Consider the following 24,278-nt stretch of genomic DNA (forward strand, 5'->3'; position numbering starts at 1 on the left):
CCAGAACTCAGAGCCTGGACACTGTCCTTGGGCTTTCTCAAGGCTAGAGCTCTATCGCTTGAGCCAAAGCACCACTCGCAGCTTTTTCTGTGTATGTGATACCCAGGAATTGAAACCAGGGCTGCGTGCGTGCTAGGTAAGCATTGTACCACTAAGCCACACTCCTGGACAACAGAGACTCTTCATTTCCATGTCCCATCAGGGCTTTGCTGACTTAGGTGCTGGGAGCTGTTTTCATAAGAGAGGTCATGTTCAGTTCACAAGCTGAGAATATTTAACCCTGCGGTCAATTGTTTAGCTGCAAGCATCCCCGAGATACTCATTCTCTAAATTTAAACATCTGTGGATGGAGACATCCTAAAACCCAGTATGCCAAACCTCATAATGTACACGGACAATAAGATGTGTATATTGGACAGGAAAAGAAATAAGTCTACTCAGGACTGACTCACATGTTGACACAACATTTCAAACAAGAGGTCCTCTGAAAAAGCCACTCATTCAACAGTGTTCAAGCAGAAAGTTCAAAAAAAATTTCAAAGAAATCATCCTTTGCTACTTCAGGTTTCCCTGGTTCTTTTGTGAAGGTTGCTGAGTCTCCTGGCTCTCCAAGGTTTTCATGATCAAGTCATTTTTTTTCATGATAGTCATTTGTCAGATTTGTTTTTCTACAGACATGATACTATGTTGTGTAGGTCCATGGCCATACCACATATGGAATGTATAGTTCAAACTATACATTTTATATATACTATATAGATATACACACTGCAAACATGTGTATATTATGTCCAAAGCACTATTTAAAAGAGCTCTTATATTTCAATAAGGAAAATGTACATCAACTGAGGAAAATAAGATAAAATACACAGGTCATTTACAAAAGAGTTAATAATGAAATGCAATAAGTACATTTAAAAGTCCACTTACTTAGACTATAATAAGGAAAAAAAACATTGGGGGCTCAGGAATTTTTTCCAAGTCAGAATTTTAACTTTCTAAAAAGTAATATTTCCAAGTCTTGGGAAATTATGAGAAAGAGAGATTCTCTTTTTCTATTTTTGTTTTTTATTTCATTTTTGTTTTGGGGGGAGATACATATCATGGCTTAAACTCAATGACTTGGCTTGCTGGTTTGCTTGCACAGATAGCACTTTACCTCCGAAGCCATGTCTCCACTCCGGTTTTTTACCAGTTATTTCAGAGATAGATTCTTTTAGACTTTTCTGTCTCAAGTTGGCTTTGAACTTTGAGTCTCTGGACCTCAGTTTTCTAGGTACTTAGAATTATAGGTGTGAAGCACTGCCATCCAGCAAGAAGGATTGTTATATCCGTTTGGGGATTGTTATTCTAGCATAGTTCCCTGGAGATTAGTTTGATAATGTGGATCAAAAGTTGAAAATTTGGTTAGCCATTGAGCCTGGTATTACGCATTCAGAGATTTGGCTGTAGGAAAATCATGTAAACATCCAAAGACTTAAGAAAATATTTATTCTTGTTTTTAAATAACAACAAAAAAATCAGAAACTCACAAGAGTCTTTAGATTCAGATCAGTTAGATAAAACCAGATCCATAAAAAATAAAATCTCATTTGTAAAAATGTTTAAAGAACCTGATGTGTGGCCAGGTACTGGTGGTTCACATCTATAATCTTAGCTATTCAGGAGGCTAATATCTGAGGATCTCAGTTCAAAGCCAGGAGGAGCAGGAAAATCCATGAGATTCTTACTTCCAATAAACTACCAAAAAAAAAAAAAAGACAGAAGTACAGCTGTAAATTAAGTGTCAAGTGATAGAGCAGTAGCCTTAAACAAAAGAAGCTCAGGGACACCACACAAACTATGAGTTCAAGAGCCAGAACCAGCACGAAAGAAAGAAGAAAGAAAGAAAGAAAGAAAGAAAGAAAGAAAGAAAGAAAGAAAGAAAGAAAGAAAGAAAGAAAGAAAGAAAGAAAGAGAGAGAGAGAGAGAGAGAAAGAAAGAGAGAGAGAGAAAGAGAGAGAGAGAGAAAGGAAGGAAGGAAGGAAGGAAGGAAGGAAGGAAGGAAGGAAGGAAGGAAGGAAGGAAAGAAAGAAAGAAAGAAAGAAAGAAAGAAAGAAGGAAAGAAAGAAGGAAAGAAAGAAAGAAAGAACCAGATGTAGTGTCTCATGCCTGCAATCTCAGTTATTTCAGAGGCAGATACTGGAGGATCAAGAATTTGAGGCCTGTTAGTGAGACCCTATGTCAAAAAAGAAAGAAAGAAAGAAAGAAAGAAAGAAAGAAAGAAAGAAAGAAAGAAAGAAAGAAAAAAGCATTGGGAGGCATAACTGGTAGGCTGCTTTCTTTTTTCTTCTTTTTTTTGCCAGTCCTGGGCCTTGAACTCAGGGCCTGAGCACTGTCCTTGGGCTTTCTCAAGGCTAGAGCTCTACCACTTCAGTCATAGCACCATATCTGGCTTTTTCTATGTAAATGTGGCATGCACATGCTAGGCAAGCACTCTACCACTAGGCCAGACTCCAAGCCCCTAGGCTGCTTTCTGTAATAAACTTTGAGATCCTGGATTCAATCCTCAATACATCAAATAAAGAGAATTTTTCATGATAGAGAAAAATAATCACATTTAATTTTTAGTGGATAAAGAAAAGGCAGCAACAAAAATTAACAATTTTTTTTGTCTGTCATGGGGTGTAAACTCTGGGCCTGGGTGCTCCCCCTGAGCTCTTCAGCTCATGGCTAGTGTTCTACCACTTTGAGCCACAGCGCCACTTCCAGTTTTCTGTTGATTAATTGGAGATGAATCTCATGGACTTTTGGTTTTGTGCCTGGGCTGGCTTTGAACCATGATCCTCACATCTCAGCCTCCTGAGTAGCTAGGATTACAGGCATGAGCCACCAGAGCCCAGCAAAAATAAACAACTTTTAAGTGCAGATTGTTTACATCAAACCAAAAATGAACTCATTTTTACAGAGCTAGTTTCAGAGTTCATTTTCTTTCATCATACATTCTTAAAATCAAAAACTTGACTGGTCACATTTTCCCTCTATATCTAAGTTCATTTTATAACATTTGGAGGTAAAAAAATGAACAATGAAAAAAATCATTCACAACTCCACAACCACTTTGGTTTGGGTTTTTACTTTATAATTTTATTTTTTTCATCAAGCCGTTTTATGGTATGTGTGTGTGTCACGAATGAGGCTTGAATTCAAGGCCTGAGGACTATGCATTAGCTTTCTTGCTCAAGCCTGGCACTCTACTTTCTACTGAACTTTCTGCTTTTTTTTGATGGTTAGTTGGAGATAAGAGTCTCACCAACTTTTCTGCCTGGGCAGGCTTTGAGCTATATGATCCACAGATCTTAGCTTCCTGAATACCTAAGATAAAGGTATAACACAGCTTCTATCAAGTCTTAAGTTGAAACATTTTAAAAATGTTACCTTATATAATGATGTTCTGTAGATCCACTTTTCAAAGTCCTTTAGAGTACATTTAATCATCAAAGACTTTTTAACTGTCACGTTTTGGCTGGTCACTCGTGTTTCACTAAAACAGCTGTGATTGTTTCTTTTGATGACCTTTAACAAATGTTTCTGAGTGACATTTCTATGAAGCAAAAATGCAGATGTATTTTGTAATTACTACACAAACTTTACACCTCTCTGCCATCTTCCTTATAATAACCAAGTCGAAAGAATTTGATTCCTAATTGTGTGTAGGGTGTGTGTGTGTGTGTGTGTGTGTGTGTGTGTGTGTGTAAGTAGGTACTAGTGTTTGAATGCAGGACCTAAGCACTATCCTTCAGCAAGGTTAGTACTCTATTATTTGATTTACAGCCCCAATTCTGGATTTTTGGTAGCTAATTGGAGATAAGAATCTTACACTTTCCTGCTCCGGCTGGCTTTTAACTGTGAACCTCTGATCTCAGCCTCCTGCGTAATTAGGATTTCAGACATGAATCACCACACCCAGCTGTTTGCCAATGTCTGCTTAAAGATTGATTACCAATTACTTCTTTAGTCGATCAATCTTCAGTCACAATCCTGCTCTGATCCTCTTGATTCAGAGTATGAGGAAATGTAACCTCTACCATGAAGTGAAAGATAAAACCTGGGCAGGCACACATGCATGTGTGCACAAACAAAAACACGTGCCTGCACATATTTTGAAGGCCAGAGATCATGTCTTTGAAGATAAAAAGTAGCAGAGATCTTAAGACAAAGACAACAGGGCCACCCTGATTTCACAGGATCTACAACACCCTCCTGACATTGTCCTCTGAGTCGGTACGACTGGACATCAACGTTCCTACGTCTCAAGGCATCACCTCCAGCCCCTGGTTAGCCAAATGAACTAAAGTCTGACACCGCTCCTAGTACAGTTGTATTATATATTTGGCTGCACCACAGTTAAGTCTGAAAAGATTTTATAGCTGATCATCTTTCTGATCAGAAATTGAGGAAAAGTAATTGAGCAGTGGAGAAAACAGTAATACTTCTTAAAGGAGCAATATTTATTATTTACGAGAAAACGATCACAATTGGATGTTTGCTTATTCTGTTCTATGGTACAGAGATCCATACATCAACTACACCTGAGATACAATGCTTAGCAGTCATGGGTGCCTGGCAGATGTCTGCTCACTTTGGCTCTCCTGGCTACCTTTTAAGCATGCCATAGCTGGACAAAAGAAAAGGCTGTTCCAGATATTTTACTAGATACTTGCAAGGGAGATCTCTCTTACATACATACGTATACAGGTACAGGTATACACATGCATGCACCCATGTACAATTGAGAAAGTTATATCCCTTAGAGAGAGGCTACAATTTGACCAGCCTCACAACCTGTTGTGGGATAGAGTCAGGATATAAATGGCCCACAGTCTGACTTCCAAGGAGCAAGTGTTCTTTGCACAATGCTGATTTTTTACAGTCCATAGAATATGTCTCATTCACTTGGGGCATGAATTGTTTGCAAGACTAGAGAAGGTACAACCTATCTCCATGGATACATAGGTGAGCTATCTACATCTTGAAAAGAGAAACTCTCATGGCCAGCACCCTCTTCTTCACTGTGCTTGTAAACTTTTTCCAGGATCACTGAGCTGGAGAAAGCCATGTCAGGAGATGGCTACAAGGAATAGTCTGCATGCATTTTCTCACCTTGTCAAATCACTTACGTGCCCACAACTACCTATTCCCAGGCTTACTGGAAAAACCAATGTCCAAGCCACTTCCCCCACTCCTGTGCCTCACATCATTTATCATCTCCAACAGCTGTCGGAATTTGTCATTGAGACCAGTTGCACCCCATTGTTCTCTTAGTCCCCCCATCTGCTACCCATGTCTTTATGCCTCTCTATCCCTCTGCCTCTTTCTGATGCCTTCCTTCTCTTCTTACTGGCTTCTTTCTTCCTTAACTTCCTATGAAAGGACCAAGCTGGGTCAGATTTCTCTATCTCTCTTTAAAGGATTTGAAAGAGCAGCTCTAATATTTTTGCTTCTTGAGAGTTTCTAGGTACAAAAATAAGCATGACCTCATTTAGGGCAAAACCCACAGGTGTGATATAGAGGTTTTACTGTGATATCTCACTCTGAAAGGCAAGGTTGATAATGATCAGGACTCACTAACCATGAAGAGTGAGATTTCTAGAAGAAATCTGCTGTATGTGACAAGACAGTGACACCATCCTACCTCTCCTTGTGTTTAGTTTCTATGGGTTGGGCTGAAATTTTTCTACAAATACATGCATTGTGTATAAAACGTGTACATGGATTTTTGTGAATGTAGACCGATAGATCAATATGGATTCCGACACAGAGATCCAAGTTTATCTCAGTGGTTTACACATTCAACCGGTTGTTCTCACATTCAACCAACTGTTCTCATTTCACAGAAAACATTATACTTGATTCTGAGTCTCCTGGTATGAGTCTCTAGGGCTGGAATGCAAGTTCCTGAACGTTCACTCCCCCACTCACTAATCCAGAGCTATTGACTGCACCTGGTTACCCTGTCCCATCTAGCTCCCAAAGACCTCTGAAAATCAGACTTGAGTATGATATATGTCAACGCTGCCCTTACCCCACAGTCTGAGGCTGCCATGTGGGAAAATACCCCCCTCCATTCTTCTCTCCACATATGTATCATCTGAAGTTTCACCCACTGAATTCATGCAACCCAGACATCCAGATTTCAGAAGACACTGAATTTTAAAACTGACTTTTATTCTATATTTACTTTCCATGAACAAGGATCCCCTAAAAACAAATCTTAGGAAGGTATATTACTTTCTGTAAGATCATGAAGAAAATAGATAAAGAGATTATTTTTTTCACAATGACATATGTAGAGAGATATGGAAAAACAAATGAATTACCAACCTTCAGATTACTGTGTATTTGAATGTGTTGAAATATATCAAAACCAAAAGGTATACTCACCCCATCTGAGAACAGTAGACTCCTTGGTCATTTAACTCGACAGGCCAAAACTCCAAAACATAATCGTGCAAAATAATTCTGGGGAAACTTCTGGAGTTCAACTCTAGCCAGCCAAGTGGTTGGCTGCATCTGGACCATTTTATGATGGCTGTTTCATTCCCATGAGCAGATAAAGGCAAGTAGTGTTTCAGGATATGAGGTTCCCCTTCTAACACGTTATAAGGACGAGCATCTATTCAATTTTAGCAGGAAAAAATAGTAAAAATTATTATTTTTCTGTAGTAATGAATCAACTGACAAAGCTAAAAGAATAAGAAAGCCCTGAGAACTCAGTAAATTTTCCAAGAGCTTCTCTTATTTGAGCATCAGTGGACAGTCTTCCAACACTAGAAGAGAGAAGACACTTTCAGGATATAGATGAAGACCAAACATTTTATGCAGAGCAATTCTCACACGTAATCCTAGCTATGCAGAAGGCTTACATTTAAATAACTTTGGTTCAAAGCCAGCCTGGGCAGAAAAGTCTGCAAGACTCCATCTCTAATGAACTAGCAAAAAGTCCAACTGGAGGTACGGCTCAAGTGGTAGAGAACCAGCAGTTAGCCAAGTGAGAGCAAGAATCCCTGAGTTCAGGCCCACAAATTTTGATATATGATGCCTTCCTCCAAACAAGAAAAGAACATCCCAAAGCCCAAAGATATATAATGTATACTACTTTTAATATAAATTATGACATGTTACAATTTCTTGATAAGGAAATCATTTAAGTTTTTCTGTTGTCACACCTACCTTTGAATTTCCCCAGCTAAGAAATCTCTTATCTGGGGAAAGACAAGAAGCCTAAAACATATGGGAAAAGAAGACGAAAAGGGCCAGGAGCATGCCTAGTAGTAGAGTGCTTGTGTAGCTTGCATGAAGGCCCCGGGTTGGATTCCCCAGTACCACATACATAGAAAAAGCTGGAGGTGGTGCTGTGGCTCATGTGGTATAGAGAGCTCTAGCCTTGAGAAAGCCCATGGACAGTGCTTGGGCCCTGAGTTCAAGCCTCAGAACTGGCAAAAGTGAAGGAGGAAGAGGAGGAGGAGGAGGAGGAGGAGGAGGAGGAGGAGGAGGAGGAGGAGGAGGAGGAGGAGGAGGAGGAGGAGGAGGAGGAGGAGGAGGAGGAAAAGACACCTAAAAGCTATGGAGGTCTGCTTCTTCAGGAGCCTGCCCTGCCCTGTGGGCCCAACCAGCCTGCCTACCTAACACGTTTCTTGGCAGCAGGCTGGCCCAGAACCTGAGAGTGCTGTAGGTTACCAGTGGATCATCAATATTGATTGACTCTGTATCACTCACTTCCCATCTTATTGTCACTCTCTTTTACTCTCCTTCTTTTTAAGTTAACCTAACTGCTCTGGCTTTAGAAATGGATCTGGCCATCATTTCTACACCTGGTGAATTGTCTTTTTTTTCTAGTTGAAGGCTGGCATTAGAGGATCTTTCTCACACTCTATTGATAAGGTGGCTTTCAACTGCATTTAGAGAATTGAATTTCCCTGAGCACAAGGCAAACTTCCCTGTCTTTCTTGAGGTTTATTTCTCAAAGCAGTTAACTGATTTCAACTCAGCATTACAAATTACAGCCTGAGGAAGAAATGCTCTCTCAAATCTGAAGAAAACTTTGAAACCATAGATGTCAAGTCGACTTCGAAGGGCAAGACTTAAGGAACATAAACAGGATGCTCATGGCTGCCACATAATCTCCAATTTGCAGTTCAGTGCTGCCACATAGAGAGGTGGTGCCTGTGTGTATATAAACGTTAATTATAATTGTCATTCACAATTGATGTCCTGTTTTAGAGGAGTGCATAGAATGAAGCACACAGATTACACACCATTCACCATATTTGGCTGTTTTTACACCATACGCCAGCAATATGCTTTTTTTTTTTGCCAGTCCCGGGGCTTAAACTCAGGGCCTGGGCACTGTCTTTGGACACATTTTGCTGAAGGCTAGTGCTCTGCCACTTGAGCCACAGCACTACTTCGGCTTTTCTTTTTCTCCTGTGTATGTGGTAGGAAGGAATTGAACCCAGAGCTTTGTGAATGCTATACAAGCACTCTATCACTAGGCTACGCTCCTGTCCCCTCCAGCACTATCTTTATGTCTTTGATAGCCATGTTTTTACATGTACCATGATTGTGCTCTTTTCTCCTTGGTATTCAATATCTCATTGTGCACCTGTTGACCGGTTCTTTTTTCTATACATAGACAAATATTGGGGCTATGGATGATTGGAGAATGGCCTGTGGGAAATATGGGCTTTTTTTCTAGGTTTCTAAACTTTGACTAACCAAAAAACAAAAACAAAAGCAAAGTATCATCATGTGTCTCTGAGTGTTGTTTTTGTATTAGCTTACATTAGTTATACAGTGGAAGGGTTTCATGAATGCTTTGTGAACAAACACATTCATTTCTCTTTGGAGATAGTTATAATTTATCATTTGAAGAACCTAATGTGGAATATATACTCTTCCAGAGTGGTGGTGAGCAGTGGAAAGTTCATGGTTTTAGGCACCAAACCTTGCAATTAACCTTGGTGAATATACCACTCATGTCTCTTTGGTGACAGTTATAATTTAATTTTTGAAGAATCTAATGTGGAATAGGGTGGGAATGAGAAGTTTAAAACTAATGGCTTTAGGTATCTAACCTTATGTGTATTTAACATTGGAGACTTGACTTTATTGATTACACAATTACACTTGTTAGTAATGGTCTTTGGTTACAGAAATGCATATAAGTTATGTGGAGTTGAAAGTGTCAGAACAGACATTCACATTCTTCCACGAGTAATGTATAAAAACTTAGTCATGCCAAGAAACTATATTCCTTCAGAATAAAGTCAGGGCTTCAAGTTGTCTTGAGTTAGAACAAATATAGGCTGTGGTTAGCTAACTTAAACTAAATTGGGTGACTTCCACATGTAGACCATTCACAGGTATGTCTACAGGGAATGATACCCTCCAAGTGTGTGAAGGAACAGAGAGCTGGAACTTAGCCATCTTACACAACAGGCTGTACCCCTGGTTTTGTGCCTGAAACTTATTTTCATGGTATAAAGAAGCAAGGTATTTGGCACATATCCAGGAAACATGGGACCCATGGCATAAATCTTTCCGCACCAAGCTCTGTCGTTTCTGACAAATCACATCGAGAAAAGATCTGCTTTATTCCTTAATATCTGGGTAATCCCGAGTGATAGCCTCAGAAGACTATGTGATCCACTGACATAACCATACCTCAAGACTGCATGTGTATTACTTGGTAGTGTAATACCTTAACTCTGCTATACCTTCAGCAGAACTTCCCAGTGTAAGTCATGGGACCCCAATGTTTAATCTCCTACATAACAAACCAAAGAAATCAACGTTTTATGTTCCTATTTCTTCCTTCAAAGCCTAGGAAAGCCTTTCTATTCAACAACAGAATTCTCTAAAACATGGAGCCACTATATCCTCCCCAATGGGAAACAAAAATCTCCAAACCATACCTTCTTTGACGCTTACAGGGAATCCACCTCTAAGCAGTCTTTCTGGGTATTCTTTCTAGTTGGTACTAAAGCTGGATTATTATTATTATTATTATTATTATTATTATTAAAGTTAGTTTTTATTGGTTGTTCTGGAGTTTGGACCTCAGGCCCTCCTATTCACTAGGCAAGTGCTATGCCACCTGAGACACATCTCCAGCCACACATAGGTGTTGTTTATAGATTCTTAAAATAGTTTATCATGTTTAGTTATTGTACAAAGGAGGTGCCACCTAATAAAGCAGCTTATGAATACAATGCATCTTGGTCAATGTCACCCCTTTTCAACATTCATGCTCATTCCTCACAAGCCACCTTTTCCCTCACCCTTGTTAATTTTGTAGATTATTTTAAGATCCATTCTTATTTCCTTCCCTTAAACTACTGAAAATGACACAATGTTTTGATTTCCTCATAAGAAAGAGAATGTTCAAAGCTTCCTACAAACCAATAACAAAGGTAGATGTTCCTACCTCAGTTTCAAATAACCTGGAGCTAGTTTTCTTTTTTCTTCTCGTATAATATAATGTATTTCAAGACAGAAAGTTTTACAGCCTGTCTCCATTTAAATTTGAAGAAGTTAATCTTCCTATTTCAGAAATATCATTTATATTTTCTTTATTTAATTCCCTTCCTAAGATTTTGTTCATTTTCTATGCCTTTGATACCATATAGTTGCTCTGCTTTCTAAATCACTAAATTCCAAATTCAGCATTGTGGGTAATCAGATCCATAAAAAACACTACAACCGTCATGCTAATGAAATATTCATGAAAAATAATCACTCACCTTCATTGCTTTTAATTCTAAGAATCAAAAGTGCCAACAATAATTCCCTGCAAAGCATGGCTGTGATTCTTTTCAAATGTTTTCTCTGAAAAACAGAATGAGACAAGTTAAGCAAAAAGCCTTTGCTCGGAAACATCCTATCCCAGGAAGGAAATTTGGGAAAACATTTTATAGCAAACAAACTTTAAAATATGGTCCAGAAGATTAATTTTTTTGGATCCGAGACTATAGTAAGCGAGCCTAGGGAGCACAGAGGTGTACTCCTTTTCTTATTAGCCCTATGACTTTCACAACACCTCTTCAAGTGTCTTCCATTCTCCTGAAGTCTCCTTTTCCTCTCTGTAAATGAGTCTCCTTTAGGGGCTGGGAGTTTGGCCTAGTGGTAGGGTGCTTGCCTAGCATGCACAAAGACCCAGGTTCAATTCCCACGGTACCACATACACAGAAAAAAGCCGGAAGTGGTGTTGAGGCTCAAGTGGTAGAGTGCTAGCTTTGAGAAAATCCAAGGACAGTGCTCAGGCCCTGAGCTCAAGCCCAGGATTGGCAAAAAAAAAAAAGATTTACAGAGCAGAATGGCGAAAGGCTCCATTTATTCCATCCAACTATTTCATAAATATTCTCATATTCCTTACTTCTCACGAATCTCATGGTATCCATCTGAGTGCCTCTGAATCTGGACAGAGTAAACTCGGTGGACATCAAGAACTTGGTTTCAGGGACATCCAGCCCCAACTAACCTTACAGCTTAACAGCCTTGAGGAGCTCTGCACTCTTGGTCCAGTTGCTGATGCCCCACAGGCTCTGTGTTCTTCACCAGAGCACACAAAATAAAGAGGCTTCAACTGTTGCATGATAAGAACATCCTATACTCAAAGACATCTGGGAACCATTTCTCCACCCAGAGAAATTCTCCTCCCACCAAACTGACACTTGCTTCACCTGCTAAAAACAAAACAAACAAACAAAAAGGCTATTAATTCCTGTTATCCTGGAAGAAGTTGAGAAACAAAGCCAGAAGCCATGAATGTTATCACTACATAGCTGGTGGAGTTTCCAAGAGGTAATATTGATGAAGATAAAGGAGTAAGTATGCATGGAAAGTACCAAGTGCTCATATCAGAACCTTCTGTCTTCAAACTTCCCACCTCCCACTCACACACATTTCATTATTAACTCTGTCTATTCTTAAATCTTAAAACATGTTGTTTCCCTCATTCCACCTTTCTCCTCTAGCCTGGTCGGCCCTTGTAGTTATCAACATTTTTAAGCATCCAAAATCTACATAAGATACGGTACTAAAATTACTGAGCAAGCTAGTAAGTGTTGTGTTTCAATCTGAAACATACAACAAGCTTAGTGTGCAAAAACAGCTCTGTATGTGTGTGTGTGTGTGTGTGTGTGTGTGTGCATTAAAATGTTAATGTACTTACTAGGTTGTATGTGTGAAATTAAGAGATGAATATTTTATTTAGTAATGAATTTATTTCTAGGAAAAAAGAAACTATTCTCAGAAATACTATGGATACCCTCCCACAAATACACTAAGCTAAATATTATAAAGTAGACATAGGACAACATAAATATTAATGATTCTTAACATTTTAGGAATATTTTCCATGCTCTGTTTGATTATTTTCTGAAACTTTTTTTTCTTATTTCTAAATCAATATATTCTCAGTTTAGAACTTTTACAAAATGAAGACCAAAAGAAAGTCTGAACATTCATATTTTAGAATGATTTCTGGTACTTTTTCTTTGTATTTTCAAACAAAGGTTTAATTATCACTATTACATAAAGAGCAGTTTCTTTTACCATAGTATTCTTTTATTAATACCATTTTGATTTGTGCCTAGTATTTCTTCATGCAGACATAATGCCACTTTCAAGATAGATGATATTATAAAATAAGCCCAAGAAAATCAACAAATGCAAAAATGTATGGATCAACTTTCAAGGATACCTGTCTAGCTGGATGTGAATCTCCATTCTATCCTGAACAATTTTGGGCAAGTCATTTGCACTATCTCTGTGCCTCAATTTTATTAACCATTTAAGGAAGGGAGAGACAGTAACAATCCTCTCTCTTGGAAAGATTTCAGGTGAGAGTCTTGAAAAATATGTGGCGAACCATTTAGATTAGTTACTGAACTAAAACCTACCTAAAAGAAAAATCAGTAATGGCTCAAGTCCATCATCCCAGCTACTCTGGAGGTTGAGATTTCTGTGGTTGTTAATTTGACATTGGCCCCAGTAGGAAAGGCCATGAAACTCTTATCTCCAATGACCCACCAAAAAGCCAGCAGTTGAGCTATGGCTCAAGTGGCAGAGCACTGGCCTTAAGTAAAGAAGCTAAGGGAAAACTACCGAGCCCTGAGTTCAAGCCCCACTTTTGGGAAAAAAATCCAATCCAGGAATGGTGACACACATAATTCTGTTTTCTCAGGAAGTAGAGATAGAAGGATGTATGTCCAAGGTAAAAGACTAGGAACCCACCATGAAAAATTAAAGCTAAAACAAATGGGGTATGGGCATGGTTTAAATGGTAGAATTTGTCTATTAAGAACAAAGATTTGTGTTCAGACTTTAGGTAGCTAGCTAACTAGCTGTTAGCTACTATTGTTTATATTTGTAATGTATATATGATTTTTGGTGTTGCCACTTGATAAGGCTGTGGATGGGACAAATACATATTAAATATGGTAAACACACACTGCCAAACCTCATTCCAAGCTGTTGCAGCTCTCATTCCTGCCTAGGAAGGCAAGACAGTTTCCACCACACCTGAAAAGCACTCTCATGATTTAAAGCTAACTAAATATTGGAGAGAGGTAAAATACCTACGATGAGCAAATACTAATCACCTATTATGGCGAATCCAATTTCCATGTTTATTAACCATTTCTCAATGTAATTTTCCCAGTTTTCAAACTTGTAGGATTTTTTTTAATATAAGTTGTTTGGTTTTTAACTTCTCTTGGTCAGTTAATGCATGGAGGATGTTATGTTGATATACTCAAACAAGTCACTCACTTAAATTGTAGTTTGGTTTTTTTCCCCGTTACTTGAAAATATAGAACATTCCTTTTCTCTCAATAGTGAAATGCGTACTAATCTTTTTTTCTTCATTTTTATGACCTTGTTCCTTTTTCATTTGACCATTAAACTTAAAAAAAATCACAAACAATTGCTTTCCTTGTCTATCATATTAGAGTTTAACTGAGCTTATATTTCCTAGGTAGGTAGTAATTATTGTAAGTCTTTATTCATTAGTCTTATCTTTCTTTACAAATTTGTTAATCTCAGATTAACTACTGGTCTGCCTTAACCACTCTGAAAAATCCAGCATACCACTTGCCCATGTTCAAAGACTGATACATGTAGTTCTCCCTCTGCTTTTCTTTGTAAGACAGTTATTACATGACATATGCTCACTTGGTATATGCTAGCTGGTTTGTCATTTGCTGGATTAATTGATGCATTAAATTTCCAAAATATATACACATAAACTCTTCAGAGTTATAAGTCATCAGCAGATCTATTGAGACTGTGTGATCTTCAACTTTATAAACATTTTTGCAAGTATATCATAACAAAAAAGCATAATGCCCAGGACGATTGTTCTCATCTGGAGCTTGTACAGTAAATAAGTAAATAAATAAATAAATAAATAAATAAGGCAGAGTAATTTGGTGGTACAGTGCTCAAAACTACCTACTGACTGGAGGTGGGCACTTGCTTTGCAAGGAAAGGGCTCTGAGGTCAAATCCAGTAATGCCAAAAATAAATAAACTTTCTACTGATTTTAATGTGCAGCCAAGGTAGAGAGAGATACCAATCTTCAGAATTAGTGTGCAGATCGAAAGGAAATTTAGGGACCAGATGTAGGGTCATTCTAGCTACTTTAGAGGGGAAAAAGAAAAGTCATTCTAGCTACTTTAGAGGAAAAAAGTGAGTGAGACCTGATCTGAAAAGCCAGCTGGTCCAGGTAAAATTAATTAAAAAAAAAAAAACTAAAATCAAAAGGATGAGGGGTTGTGGCTCTGATGGTAGACAGCCTTCCTAGTAAGCACAAAGCCCTGGCAGATGTAAACACACATCTTTTTAATATAATTTAAATAACAATTATACTAGCTATTCAGATATTCATGTTTTTAATATTCAAGATACAATATGTATCACATGTGTATGTATGTCTATCACATATAAAGAGCAGTTACTAAGTTTAGCATAGTGGTTCATACCTGCAATCACAAATATGAAATGGAAATGAATTAGCAGGATCAAGATTCAGGACCAACAGTGGCCCTGAGAAACTCCATCTCAACCAGTGAACGGAGCATGGGCAGACATGTCTGTCATCCTAGCTACAAGGCCTGTTTGGACATAAATGAGAGACTTGCCTGAAAAGTAAAAGGACCAGAGAAATAGCTCAAGGGGCAGAGCATTTACCTAGTATGAAACCTCCCTTAAATGGAAACAAATAGTTTTTCATCCAGAATTTATACAACCTAGTAACATAGAGAGAAGGTCAGTCTCTGCCCCCAAAAGCAATGTTGCCCGAAGCCTTTCCAAGGTATCCACCCACTTTCTAATGAGGAATTTCAGATTCAGGGGGACAAAATGAACACACAAGCTCCAAAGCCAGTTGATTTGGCTGAGCTGACTCCCCCTCCTCAGCTCATCAGCATAGAGGAGCCTCAGCAGTCACAGCAGCACCTGCTAAGATCAGCTTCCTTGAGAAAACATATCAACACCAGTGAATCCTCCCCCCCACCCCCGTCCTACCAGCAGAGCTTTCTGTACATTTGATTCTTTGCCTTACAACACCCAATGTTGTATTCCTCTGCATGGTGATTTCAAAAAAAATTAAAGAGAATAAATGATCCCGGATTACATATATACCATTCTGTTCCAGGAAGAAGAGCCTGTGTAAAATTGGGTTTTCCATCTGTAATGGAGAAATCAGTATGACCTCATTGCCTTTGTCACCCATGTATTTGTACATGTCACCTCGCCTCCTATGTTTCCCCCATCTGCCTCTGCCTAGGCCATCCTGCCACAGGAACTAAGCTCTCAATTCTCCCTCCTTCCAGGAGCCTACAGTCTTTGTAAACAAGGACTCAATCATTACTTCTCAGCAAACCTTGCTAAGTACTATTACCCAATAGTACATGCCCAGTGACCTCTGCAGGCAGACACCCTGCCTGGAGGGTGATCACAATCTCTATTTGGGGAATGGGAACACCATTCCCAGACCCCACAGAGATCTAGCTCTAGAATTCTACACCCTCCTCTCCCACCCTCCCAACTGAACTCTAAGGCTGAAAGATAATCCCAGATTTAGCACAATGTACAGCACAGGCTGTGTTGGCACAGGTCCTGGAAAGGGATACAAGTGGATAAAATGCATAAAGATCTCTGATCCCTACTTCTGATTTAGGATTGTCTAGTCATCCTTTGCTTTGGTAATCAACATGCATCCTACTGTGCCTTCTAATACCTGATCAGATCAAAGCTTCTGGAATGAGAGAATTTTAGGTAAGAATCTGAGATTTCTTAATAGCTGGATGTCCTTGAATCAATTGCTGAACCTCTCTGTGCTTTGGTCTCCGTACTTATTTTTCCTCCCTGTTTTAAAATCTATTTTGGGTTTTTTTTGTTTGTTTGTTTGTTTTCCAGTCCTGGGCTTAAGCTCAGGGCCTGAGGACTGTCCTTGGATTTTTCTCAAGGCTAGAACTCTACCACTTGAGCCTCAGCACCACTTCTGGCTTTTTCTAAATATGTGGTACCAAGGAATCAAACCTGGGTCTTTGTGCATGCTAGGCAAGCACTCTACCACTAGGCCAAACTCCCAGTCCTTAAAATCTATTTTTGTTTTAATTGTTATTGTAGAGTTGATATTCAGAGGGGTTACAGTGCTTTTAATTAAGTAATGTGATCCTGCCATTTCATTTCATTTGTTCTTAGGAGGGACTAATTGAATAGAAGACACTTAAAAGACACTTTTTACAATGTCAGATACAAGGTAAGCACTTGATAAAGGACAGGGGTCCTTATCACTTAAAGTGAGTAGATTGTCTTGGATAATTTCTATGCTCAGTCCTCATTTTTCTCCTCTTCCTCTCCTCTGTCTCTCTTCTCTTTGTCCTTCCCATCCCCTTAGTGGGGAAGGCCCCCAGCGGGTTGGCCTCTGTCCTTACCTTCAGAGGGATGTCCCAGGCTGGGGCCAGGGGCTGTAGTCCCACTGTCACTCTAGATCTGAGCTGCTAGGAGCATTCAGAATGCAGATGGCAGTCAACCAATGCTGGCTTGGGGGACAACTGTGAAACAAAAAAAAGGGGGGGCGTGGCCGCCAGGCAGGGCAGACTAGCAGTTCAAGTGATCAAGAGATCAGGAAAGCCAGAAAGAAATGGGGGCAGAGGAGGGAAGGAGGGAGGGGAAAGCTGTTCGGGAAGCATGGAGATTAAACGGACAGCAAAGGCTCAGCCCCCCCCCCCCACACACACAACAACAGGACCCCTGGCTAGTGAAGGTCTGGGCCTAGGCGCTGTCCAGGGAGGAGAATCTCCAGGGCCATCAGTTCAGCGATCTCGGGAACTGGGGTACTGCTCTAGGATGGGGTGCTGTGAGTGTAGATCGCTCTGAATGGTAAAAAAAAAAAAAAAGCATTTTCCGCTTGGGGGTGGTTTTCGTGAGGAGCCGGGGTGTGGGTTGTGCATGCACCTGTTTCTCATGGCCAGCCGGTACCAGTTCCTCTACTTAAGTTCCCCAGCGTGGCTGGAAGGTGGGGCCCGCCAGGGTACAGCAGGAAATCTTACTTACGGTTTGTGCCCTGGCAGGGTGGAAGGTGACAAGTCTGCCCCGCCCCCCGCGATGTCTGCCCAGCGTGGGTCAGGTGCCCTGGCCACCAGAGTGGTGGCAGGGTCGCCCTGCAGGGTCTGGAGGTGACAGCCCCTCTGCTCCTAAGTGGGGGGCTCTTCTGCCCCTCCTCCCCCCGCATTTAAGGGGAAGGTGTTGGGAATGTCCCGGGGAGAGGAAGAATGCTCTCAGGGGTGAAGGGATTCTCTACTCAGCCATGGTGCCTTGCTTAGCAGCTGGGAGTTGGCTACCAGGAAGGGAGAGAGAGAGGGTAGCTAGGTTGAGCGCTGGAAACTTTACACTGTTCAAAAAAAATGGAGATGGGGGCAAAGTCGATGTGTTTCTAGATTTTTCATCGTAATACTACTATTTCCAAAGAAAAATGAAGAGGGACATCTGTGGCTGACAGGGGAGGACTTCCCGAAAGAATTCACCTTCTAAGAAAGATGTGTGCTGCCACCCCCCCACACACACACAAGCTAACAAAATTCAACACCCTTTTCAGATTGAAAGAGCACCCTTCAGAATACAACAGTAGAAAGGAATGCATACTTCTTAATCTGATAAAGAACATCTGTAAGACACCTTGTGAAACACCCTCGTTCATGGTGAAATACTTTGCTCACTATTAGGGGAAGATAAGTATGTCAGCTCTCACCTAACATGGGAAGAAGAAATGACACATGAAGAACTGAAGTTAAGCAGAGGAAGAAGAGCTGGTTTTGACAAAAGGCGTATTTGTATGTCGGTTACTCTTTGAAACAAACAAAACAGAAAAACTTTACCCAAACCAAATAATAACATAAAAAACATCCTGCCATACGAGGCTTTTCAAGACTGTGGGATAACAAGGTCAATACAAAAAATCCAATTGAGGTTACACATACCAATAATAGAAAAAAAAATCTTCCAGAAGTAGTTCCACTACAAGACTGCAAAATATTGCTATGAGAAATAAATGGCCCATGTGAAAAGAGGACTATACAATGTTTGTAGATTAAAAGACTCACTTTTGTTAAGATAGATATTGGTGCTAGGTGACAGTAGATCAAGCCTGCAGTACTAGCTACTCAAGAGACTGAGATCTGAGGATCACAGTTAGAAGCCAGCTCGAGCAGTAAAGTCTGTGAGACTCATTTTTCTAATCAACCACCAAATAGTGGTGGAGCGGCTCAAGTGGTAGAGCAGTAGCTTAGCTTTGTACATAAAACTCAGATACAGAAACAGCACCCAGGTCTTAAGTTCAAGATCCAGGACTGATAAAAATTTTAAAAAATGAATATTAGTGATATAAAGAATATATTTTAGATGTTCTATAGTATGAAGTCTGTATTTTATTGCAGTCCAAATCACAGAGAAACCAATTTTAAAGAAATTGGGAAACTCTTTATAAACTTATATGAATATTCCTGGTCAGTAATATAATTTAAAAATACATAGGTAAGCCTGAAATGATTCTCAGAAAAGAACTTGTATCAACAATGTATAAATAATTTCTGTGTATCAACAATATATTGATACATAGCTATCTGTCTTACCTTTCGCCCACCGTGACAAAATACCTGAGAGAGAAATCAACTTCAAAGAGGAAAGACTTGTTTTGACTCATGGTTTCAGTCTATGTTGGCTTGGTCCCAACTCTGTGGGCCTGTGGTGAGGACAAGCATCATGGCAGAGAGAATAAAGAATAATGTTCACTCATGAGATCTGGTGTGCAGAGGAGCAAAGGGGAAGTGGTAGGGGTCAAAAATGTATCCTTTATATGCATGTCCCCAAAAACATGCTTCCTCTCCTTGTTATGATGTCACCAATGGATTAGTTCCTCAACTAGGTTAACACCTACATTGGCCAATTAGATCACACATGCACTCATCTGAAGACCGACATTTGACCACATGAACCTTTCTGAGACACTCCATCTTCCAAACCACAAGCTTTTACCTTAAAGGGAGCAGGTAGACTCATGGTCAATATTAGCATGAAAAAAGCTCATCAGCAGGCACTATCAGAGAACTGGAAATGAAGACTACAGTGACAGTCATTCGACAAGCATTAACATAATTCCATGACAAAGAAAACTGGTAATAAACACAATTCCCCAAGAGCCAGAACAGCAATCCACTCCTCATCCATAACTGATGGGAATGAACAATTACATGGCTTGTATGCAAAACAGCCCTTTCAATTTCTCAGACTTTTAAACCTAACACTTACCTGTGATTATGTCCAGGCACTGACCAAAAGAAACAAAAAGACATGAGTCCACAAAATCAGGTTTGGGAGCCATAGTCATAGCAGACCCCATATGGGAAACAATCTGGATTTACCAAAACAAGGAAGTAATTAAATGTTAAATGGCCACCCTGTAAAACTGCTCAGCAGTGCAAAGAAATTAGTTACTAGTGCAAACATAGAGGAATGAAAAATATTCCACTGTGTAGAAGTGGCCAGATATAATCCCAATTACGTTCATTGATATGATCATCAAACTCTGACATGGCAAATGCATGGAGGCAGATTTACAACTCTGTGAGCCTTTGGAGAAGAGAATGATGGAGTATGGTCTCATTGGAGCTGGGTGACATTTCTGTTGTATTTGGTGGTGGTAAACTGCACACATGTCTTCAGATGTCAGACTGAACACTGAATTAAAGACTTAAGACGTGTTTGTGATCAAATCTGACTCAATGAAAAGAATTCTTCGTGTTTTCATTCGTTGGCATTTCCACCATAATTGTGATGGTAGAAGTTGTTTTGTCGCCTTTAACCTTTGTAGATCTCCAATTGTCTTCACACAGTGAAATTAGAGTGAGAACCATCAGGAGAATGGAAATATTAGGCAGGTCCAGAGTCCTCTTCTCCATCCTCCCATTTTCCATTTGTACAAACTGAACCCAAGAGAGCTGAGGTGACAGGAAAGGGTGTGTTAATTTAGGGAAAGAGTAGGCGCAAAAGAAAACAGCAATGTCAGAATTTCCACCAAGCTAACAGGGCTGGAGTCTAGACAGTGCCTCTCTCCCTCCACATTTCCACAGGGGGTCTCCCAACACCAGGTGCTGGACTCAGCTTCCTACCCCATCTTCAGTCTTCCTCTCCACCCCTCAAAGAAATGAAATGGAAATGTTTGCCAAATACATGCAAAGGGTCTTACAATGCACACAGTGACTCATTGTATTTCACAATAAGGAACAGGAGACAAATCGAAAACAAATGTGTTAACAAAGAAGCCAGAAAGGAATCCCCACTAATGAATTACCTGTTGTGACATCCTGTTTACTTGCTACAGAAAAATCTCAAATTTAGCCCTATTCTTCCAAGTAGCTAATGTACAAAGGGAAACAAAAGCAATTGTGCGATTTCCTATGTCGCTAAATTAAAAACCACAATTTCTTTGGTAAAGCAGCAAAAGCGAAAAGGCATGTCCATTTTCAATAATGAGCCTGGAGAGAGAAGGTATCTTTTTTTTTTTTTTTCCAGTTCTGGGGCTTGAATTCAGGGCTTCAGCACAGTCCTTGGGCTTTCTCAAGGCTACAACTCTACCCCTTGAGCCACAGTACCAGCTTTTTCTATGTATATGGTAGTGAGGAATTCAACCCAGGTCTTCCTGCATGCTAAGTAAGCACTCTACCACTAGGCCAAACTCCCAGTTCAGACATTGTCATTTTACAGGTCTTCATTGAGAAAAATCACAGCATGTGACCAGTATTACAAGAAATAGAGTGAAGATTCATAATTACAATGTACTGAATTATCTCTGTGGTCAAAATAATTCTACTCTATTACTGCTACTACCAAAACCACAACAACAACTTCAACAATAACAACTTTCTCTTGTTGTTGTTGCTGTTGTTCTCCTCCTCCTCCTCCTCCTTCTTTTGTGGGTCATGGGGCTTGAACTCTGGTCCTGGGCATTGTCCTTGAGCACTTCAGCTCAAGGCTACTGCCCTACCCCTGGGCCTGGACATTTTCCCTGAGCTCTTCAGTCAAGGATACCACTCTACCCCTTGACTCACAGCCCCACTTCACATTTTCTAGTGATTAATTGGAGATAAGAGTCTCAGCACAGGCTGGCTTTGAACCTCAATCCTCAGATCTCAGCCTCCTGAGTAGCTAGAATTACAGGTGCGTTGAAGAGCTAAAAAAGTGCCCCCATTCTGAAGTAGCAACTGTCTTGTTGTTTATGTAAACTGTGAGTGACCCAAAAGTGCACCTAAATTAAAGAAACAGAATTGTGGTGCCATGAAGTCCCAGGAACTGACCTGTCTGTGTTAAAATTAACCAGAACTCTTGTAAATTCAAGGGATGGCTTTTGTTTTCCAAAGCAGAACTCCCTTAAATTCAAGGGATGGCATTTGTTTTCTAAAACCAGCTTATTAGGACTCTGCTGGTATAGGAATCCCCCTTTGCTCCAACTGCCCTGAAATGTCCCCAACCCCTACCTTATCTCATTCCAATAGCTGATTGCTGTGTTGATGTAAATCTGTAGTCTTTGCCTTTAAAAGCCCTGTAGAAAAACTGTTTGGGGCTTCCTCCCAGGATCCCGCTGTATGGGAGTGTAGGACAGAGGCCCGGAGATAGCCCGCCTGAATAAAGACTTGCTTTTGCATTTCCGAATGTCTGACCCTCGGTGGTCTCTTGGTGGTCATTCTGAGACTTGGGCATAACAGCATCATGCCCAGCCAACATCATCATCATCATCATCATCATCATTATTATTATTATTATTATTATTATTCCTCTTCTTCCTCCTCCTCCTCCTCTTCCTCCCCTTCCTCCTCCTCCTCCTCCTCTTCCTCCTCTTCTTTTTCTTCTTCTTCTTCTTCTTCTTCTTCTTCTGCTTCTGCTTCTGCTTCTGCTTCTTCTTCTGCTTCTTCTTTCCCCCTTCTTCTTCTCCTCGCCCTCCTCGGTTTCCTCCTCCTCTTCCTCCTTCTTTTCCTCCTTCTTCTCCACTACCTCCTTCTCTTCCTCCTTCTCCTGCTACCTGCTTTACCTCCCCCATCCACCTCTTCCTCCTTCATCATGATTATCACAGAAATACAGTGTGTTTCGTATTCTTATTTTCATATTACCTAAGGAAACTAAGCTTTAGAGATGGGGAGGAACTTACTCAGGATCACACAGAGGACAACTTTTGATATTCAATAAAATCAGGTGATACCACCTAACAATCTGCCAGAGTAGAGTAGTCAGATTTAGAAAATACAACGCATAGGATGTCTACTAACTTTGAATTTTAAGAAATTTTTTTTCTTTTTTTTATTGTAATTAGTAAAAGGGTTACATGGTATTTGCCAGATAGAAGGTGCATTAATTCACATACATTGATACCCTTTCACATGTCTTGGTACCCATTTCCTTCCCCCCCCCCCCCAGAATTTTAAGAAATTTTATTCTTCGAACCCAACTGTAAAGGGAATCCTATATGGTTTCTGGAAATATAATCAAGGATACAGATTAAGCTACAATGTCCCTTAGTATTGGGAGAGATGGAAGAGAACAATGGAAGAGTTGGCGTGGATCCCGATGCATTATGCTTAGAAACTGACATGTTAAATTGAAGCCCTGTGTTCAACTACTTACAGATCACTAAAAAATAAAATAAAGAATACAGGGAGCCGGGCACTGGTGGCTCATGCCTGTCATTCTAGTCACTCAGGAAACTGAGATCTGAGGATTAAAATTCAAAGCCAGCCCTCACAGGAAACACTCGTATCTCCAACTAACCACCAGAAATCCAAAATGCTGTGGTAGCTGGAAGTGGTAAAGTCCTAGCCTTGAGCAAAAGAGCTCAGGGAAAGTGCTCTGGTCTTGAGTTCAAGACCTACAACCAGAAAAAGAAAGAAGGAAGGAAGGAAGGAAGGAAGGAAGGAAGGAAGGAAGGAAGGAAGGAAGGAAAGAAAGAAAGAAAGAAAGAAAGAAAGAAAGAAAGAAAGGAAGGTACCCTTAGTTGTGTCCTTCCTTCTGTCCTTCTAGAGAAGAAACCACTTGTCCAGAGGCAGGGCTATTGTCCTATTAAAGAAAAACTGGAAAAAAGGTGGGATCAGGGAAAAGGCTGACAAGGTGGCAGGACTGATGGATGAGAATGACACAGAAGAACACACCATGGCCGCAAGCCAGAAAAGTTCCATTAGCAGCATGAGCTCATAACCAGTCAGGAGCTAGGACTGGGTTGGACTGGTTAAAGCCTGGTAAAAGGCCTTGATTCTTTCCTATAAATAGCAGGCAACAAAGGCAAGAAGGCAAGTTCCTGCCAGTTAGAAAGTAACATCCAGACAGATGTGGATATTAGATGGGCATTAATGGGCATCAATTAGATGAGTGTTAACTATTTTTCTTTTGATCACCCGACTCAGGCTACTCTTGAAAGGGCAATTCCATTTAGGATGTAACACATCTCCTCTTACTCCAGGACTTGCTTTTGTCTGAGGGGTCTAGGTGCTTGTTGCTGGGATAGCACTTCCCAGTTGTCATACAGGGTTTGAACTAAAGGCCTGGGTACTGTTCCTGAGCACTTCTGCTCCAGTATTGCCATTTTGAGTCCCAGTGCCATTTCCAGAGCCACTTCTACAATTCTGCTGGTTATTTAGCCAGGCTTCCAGCCTGACTGGTAATCGAGAGATGGAGTCTCAAGACTT

The 24,278-nt window shown here is 40.2% G+C and overlaps 1 protein-coding gene across 1 annotated transcript in view; it reads right to left on the reverse strand.

The window, feature by feature from the left end:
• Il18r1 (interleukin 18 receptor 1) overlaps positions 1–17,220 on the reverse strand; it is a 34,594-nt gene extending 17,374 nt beyond the window's left edge. Inside the window, exons 1-4 of the mRNA XM_090336299.1 lie at positions 16,986–17,220; positions 10,785–10,869; positions 6,424–6,655; positions 3,418–3,583 (exon numbers count right to left, since the gene is read on the reverse strand). Of these exons, the coding sequence (XP_090192425.1) occupies positions 3,418–3,583; positions 6,424–6,655; positions 10,785–10,842 (456 nt within the window). The 5' untranslated portion in view covers positions 10,843–10,869; positions 16,986–17,220. The remainder of the gene's footprint in view (positions 1–3,417; positions 3,584–6,423; positions 6,656–10,784; positions 10,870–16,985) is intronic.
• Between the last annotated feature and the right edge of the window lie 7,058 nt (positions 17,221–24,278).

The sequence above is a fragment of the Megascapheus bottae genome, chromosome 7 (assembly GCF_031878675.1).
Source record: "Megascapheus bottae isolate mThoBot1 chromosome 7, mThoBot2.hap1, whole genome shotgun sequence".
Lineage (NCBI taxonomy): Eukaryota > Metazoa > Chordata > Mammalia > Rodentia > Geomyidae > Megascapheus > Megascapheus bottae.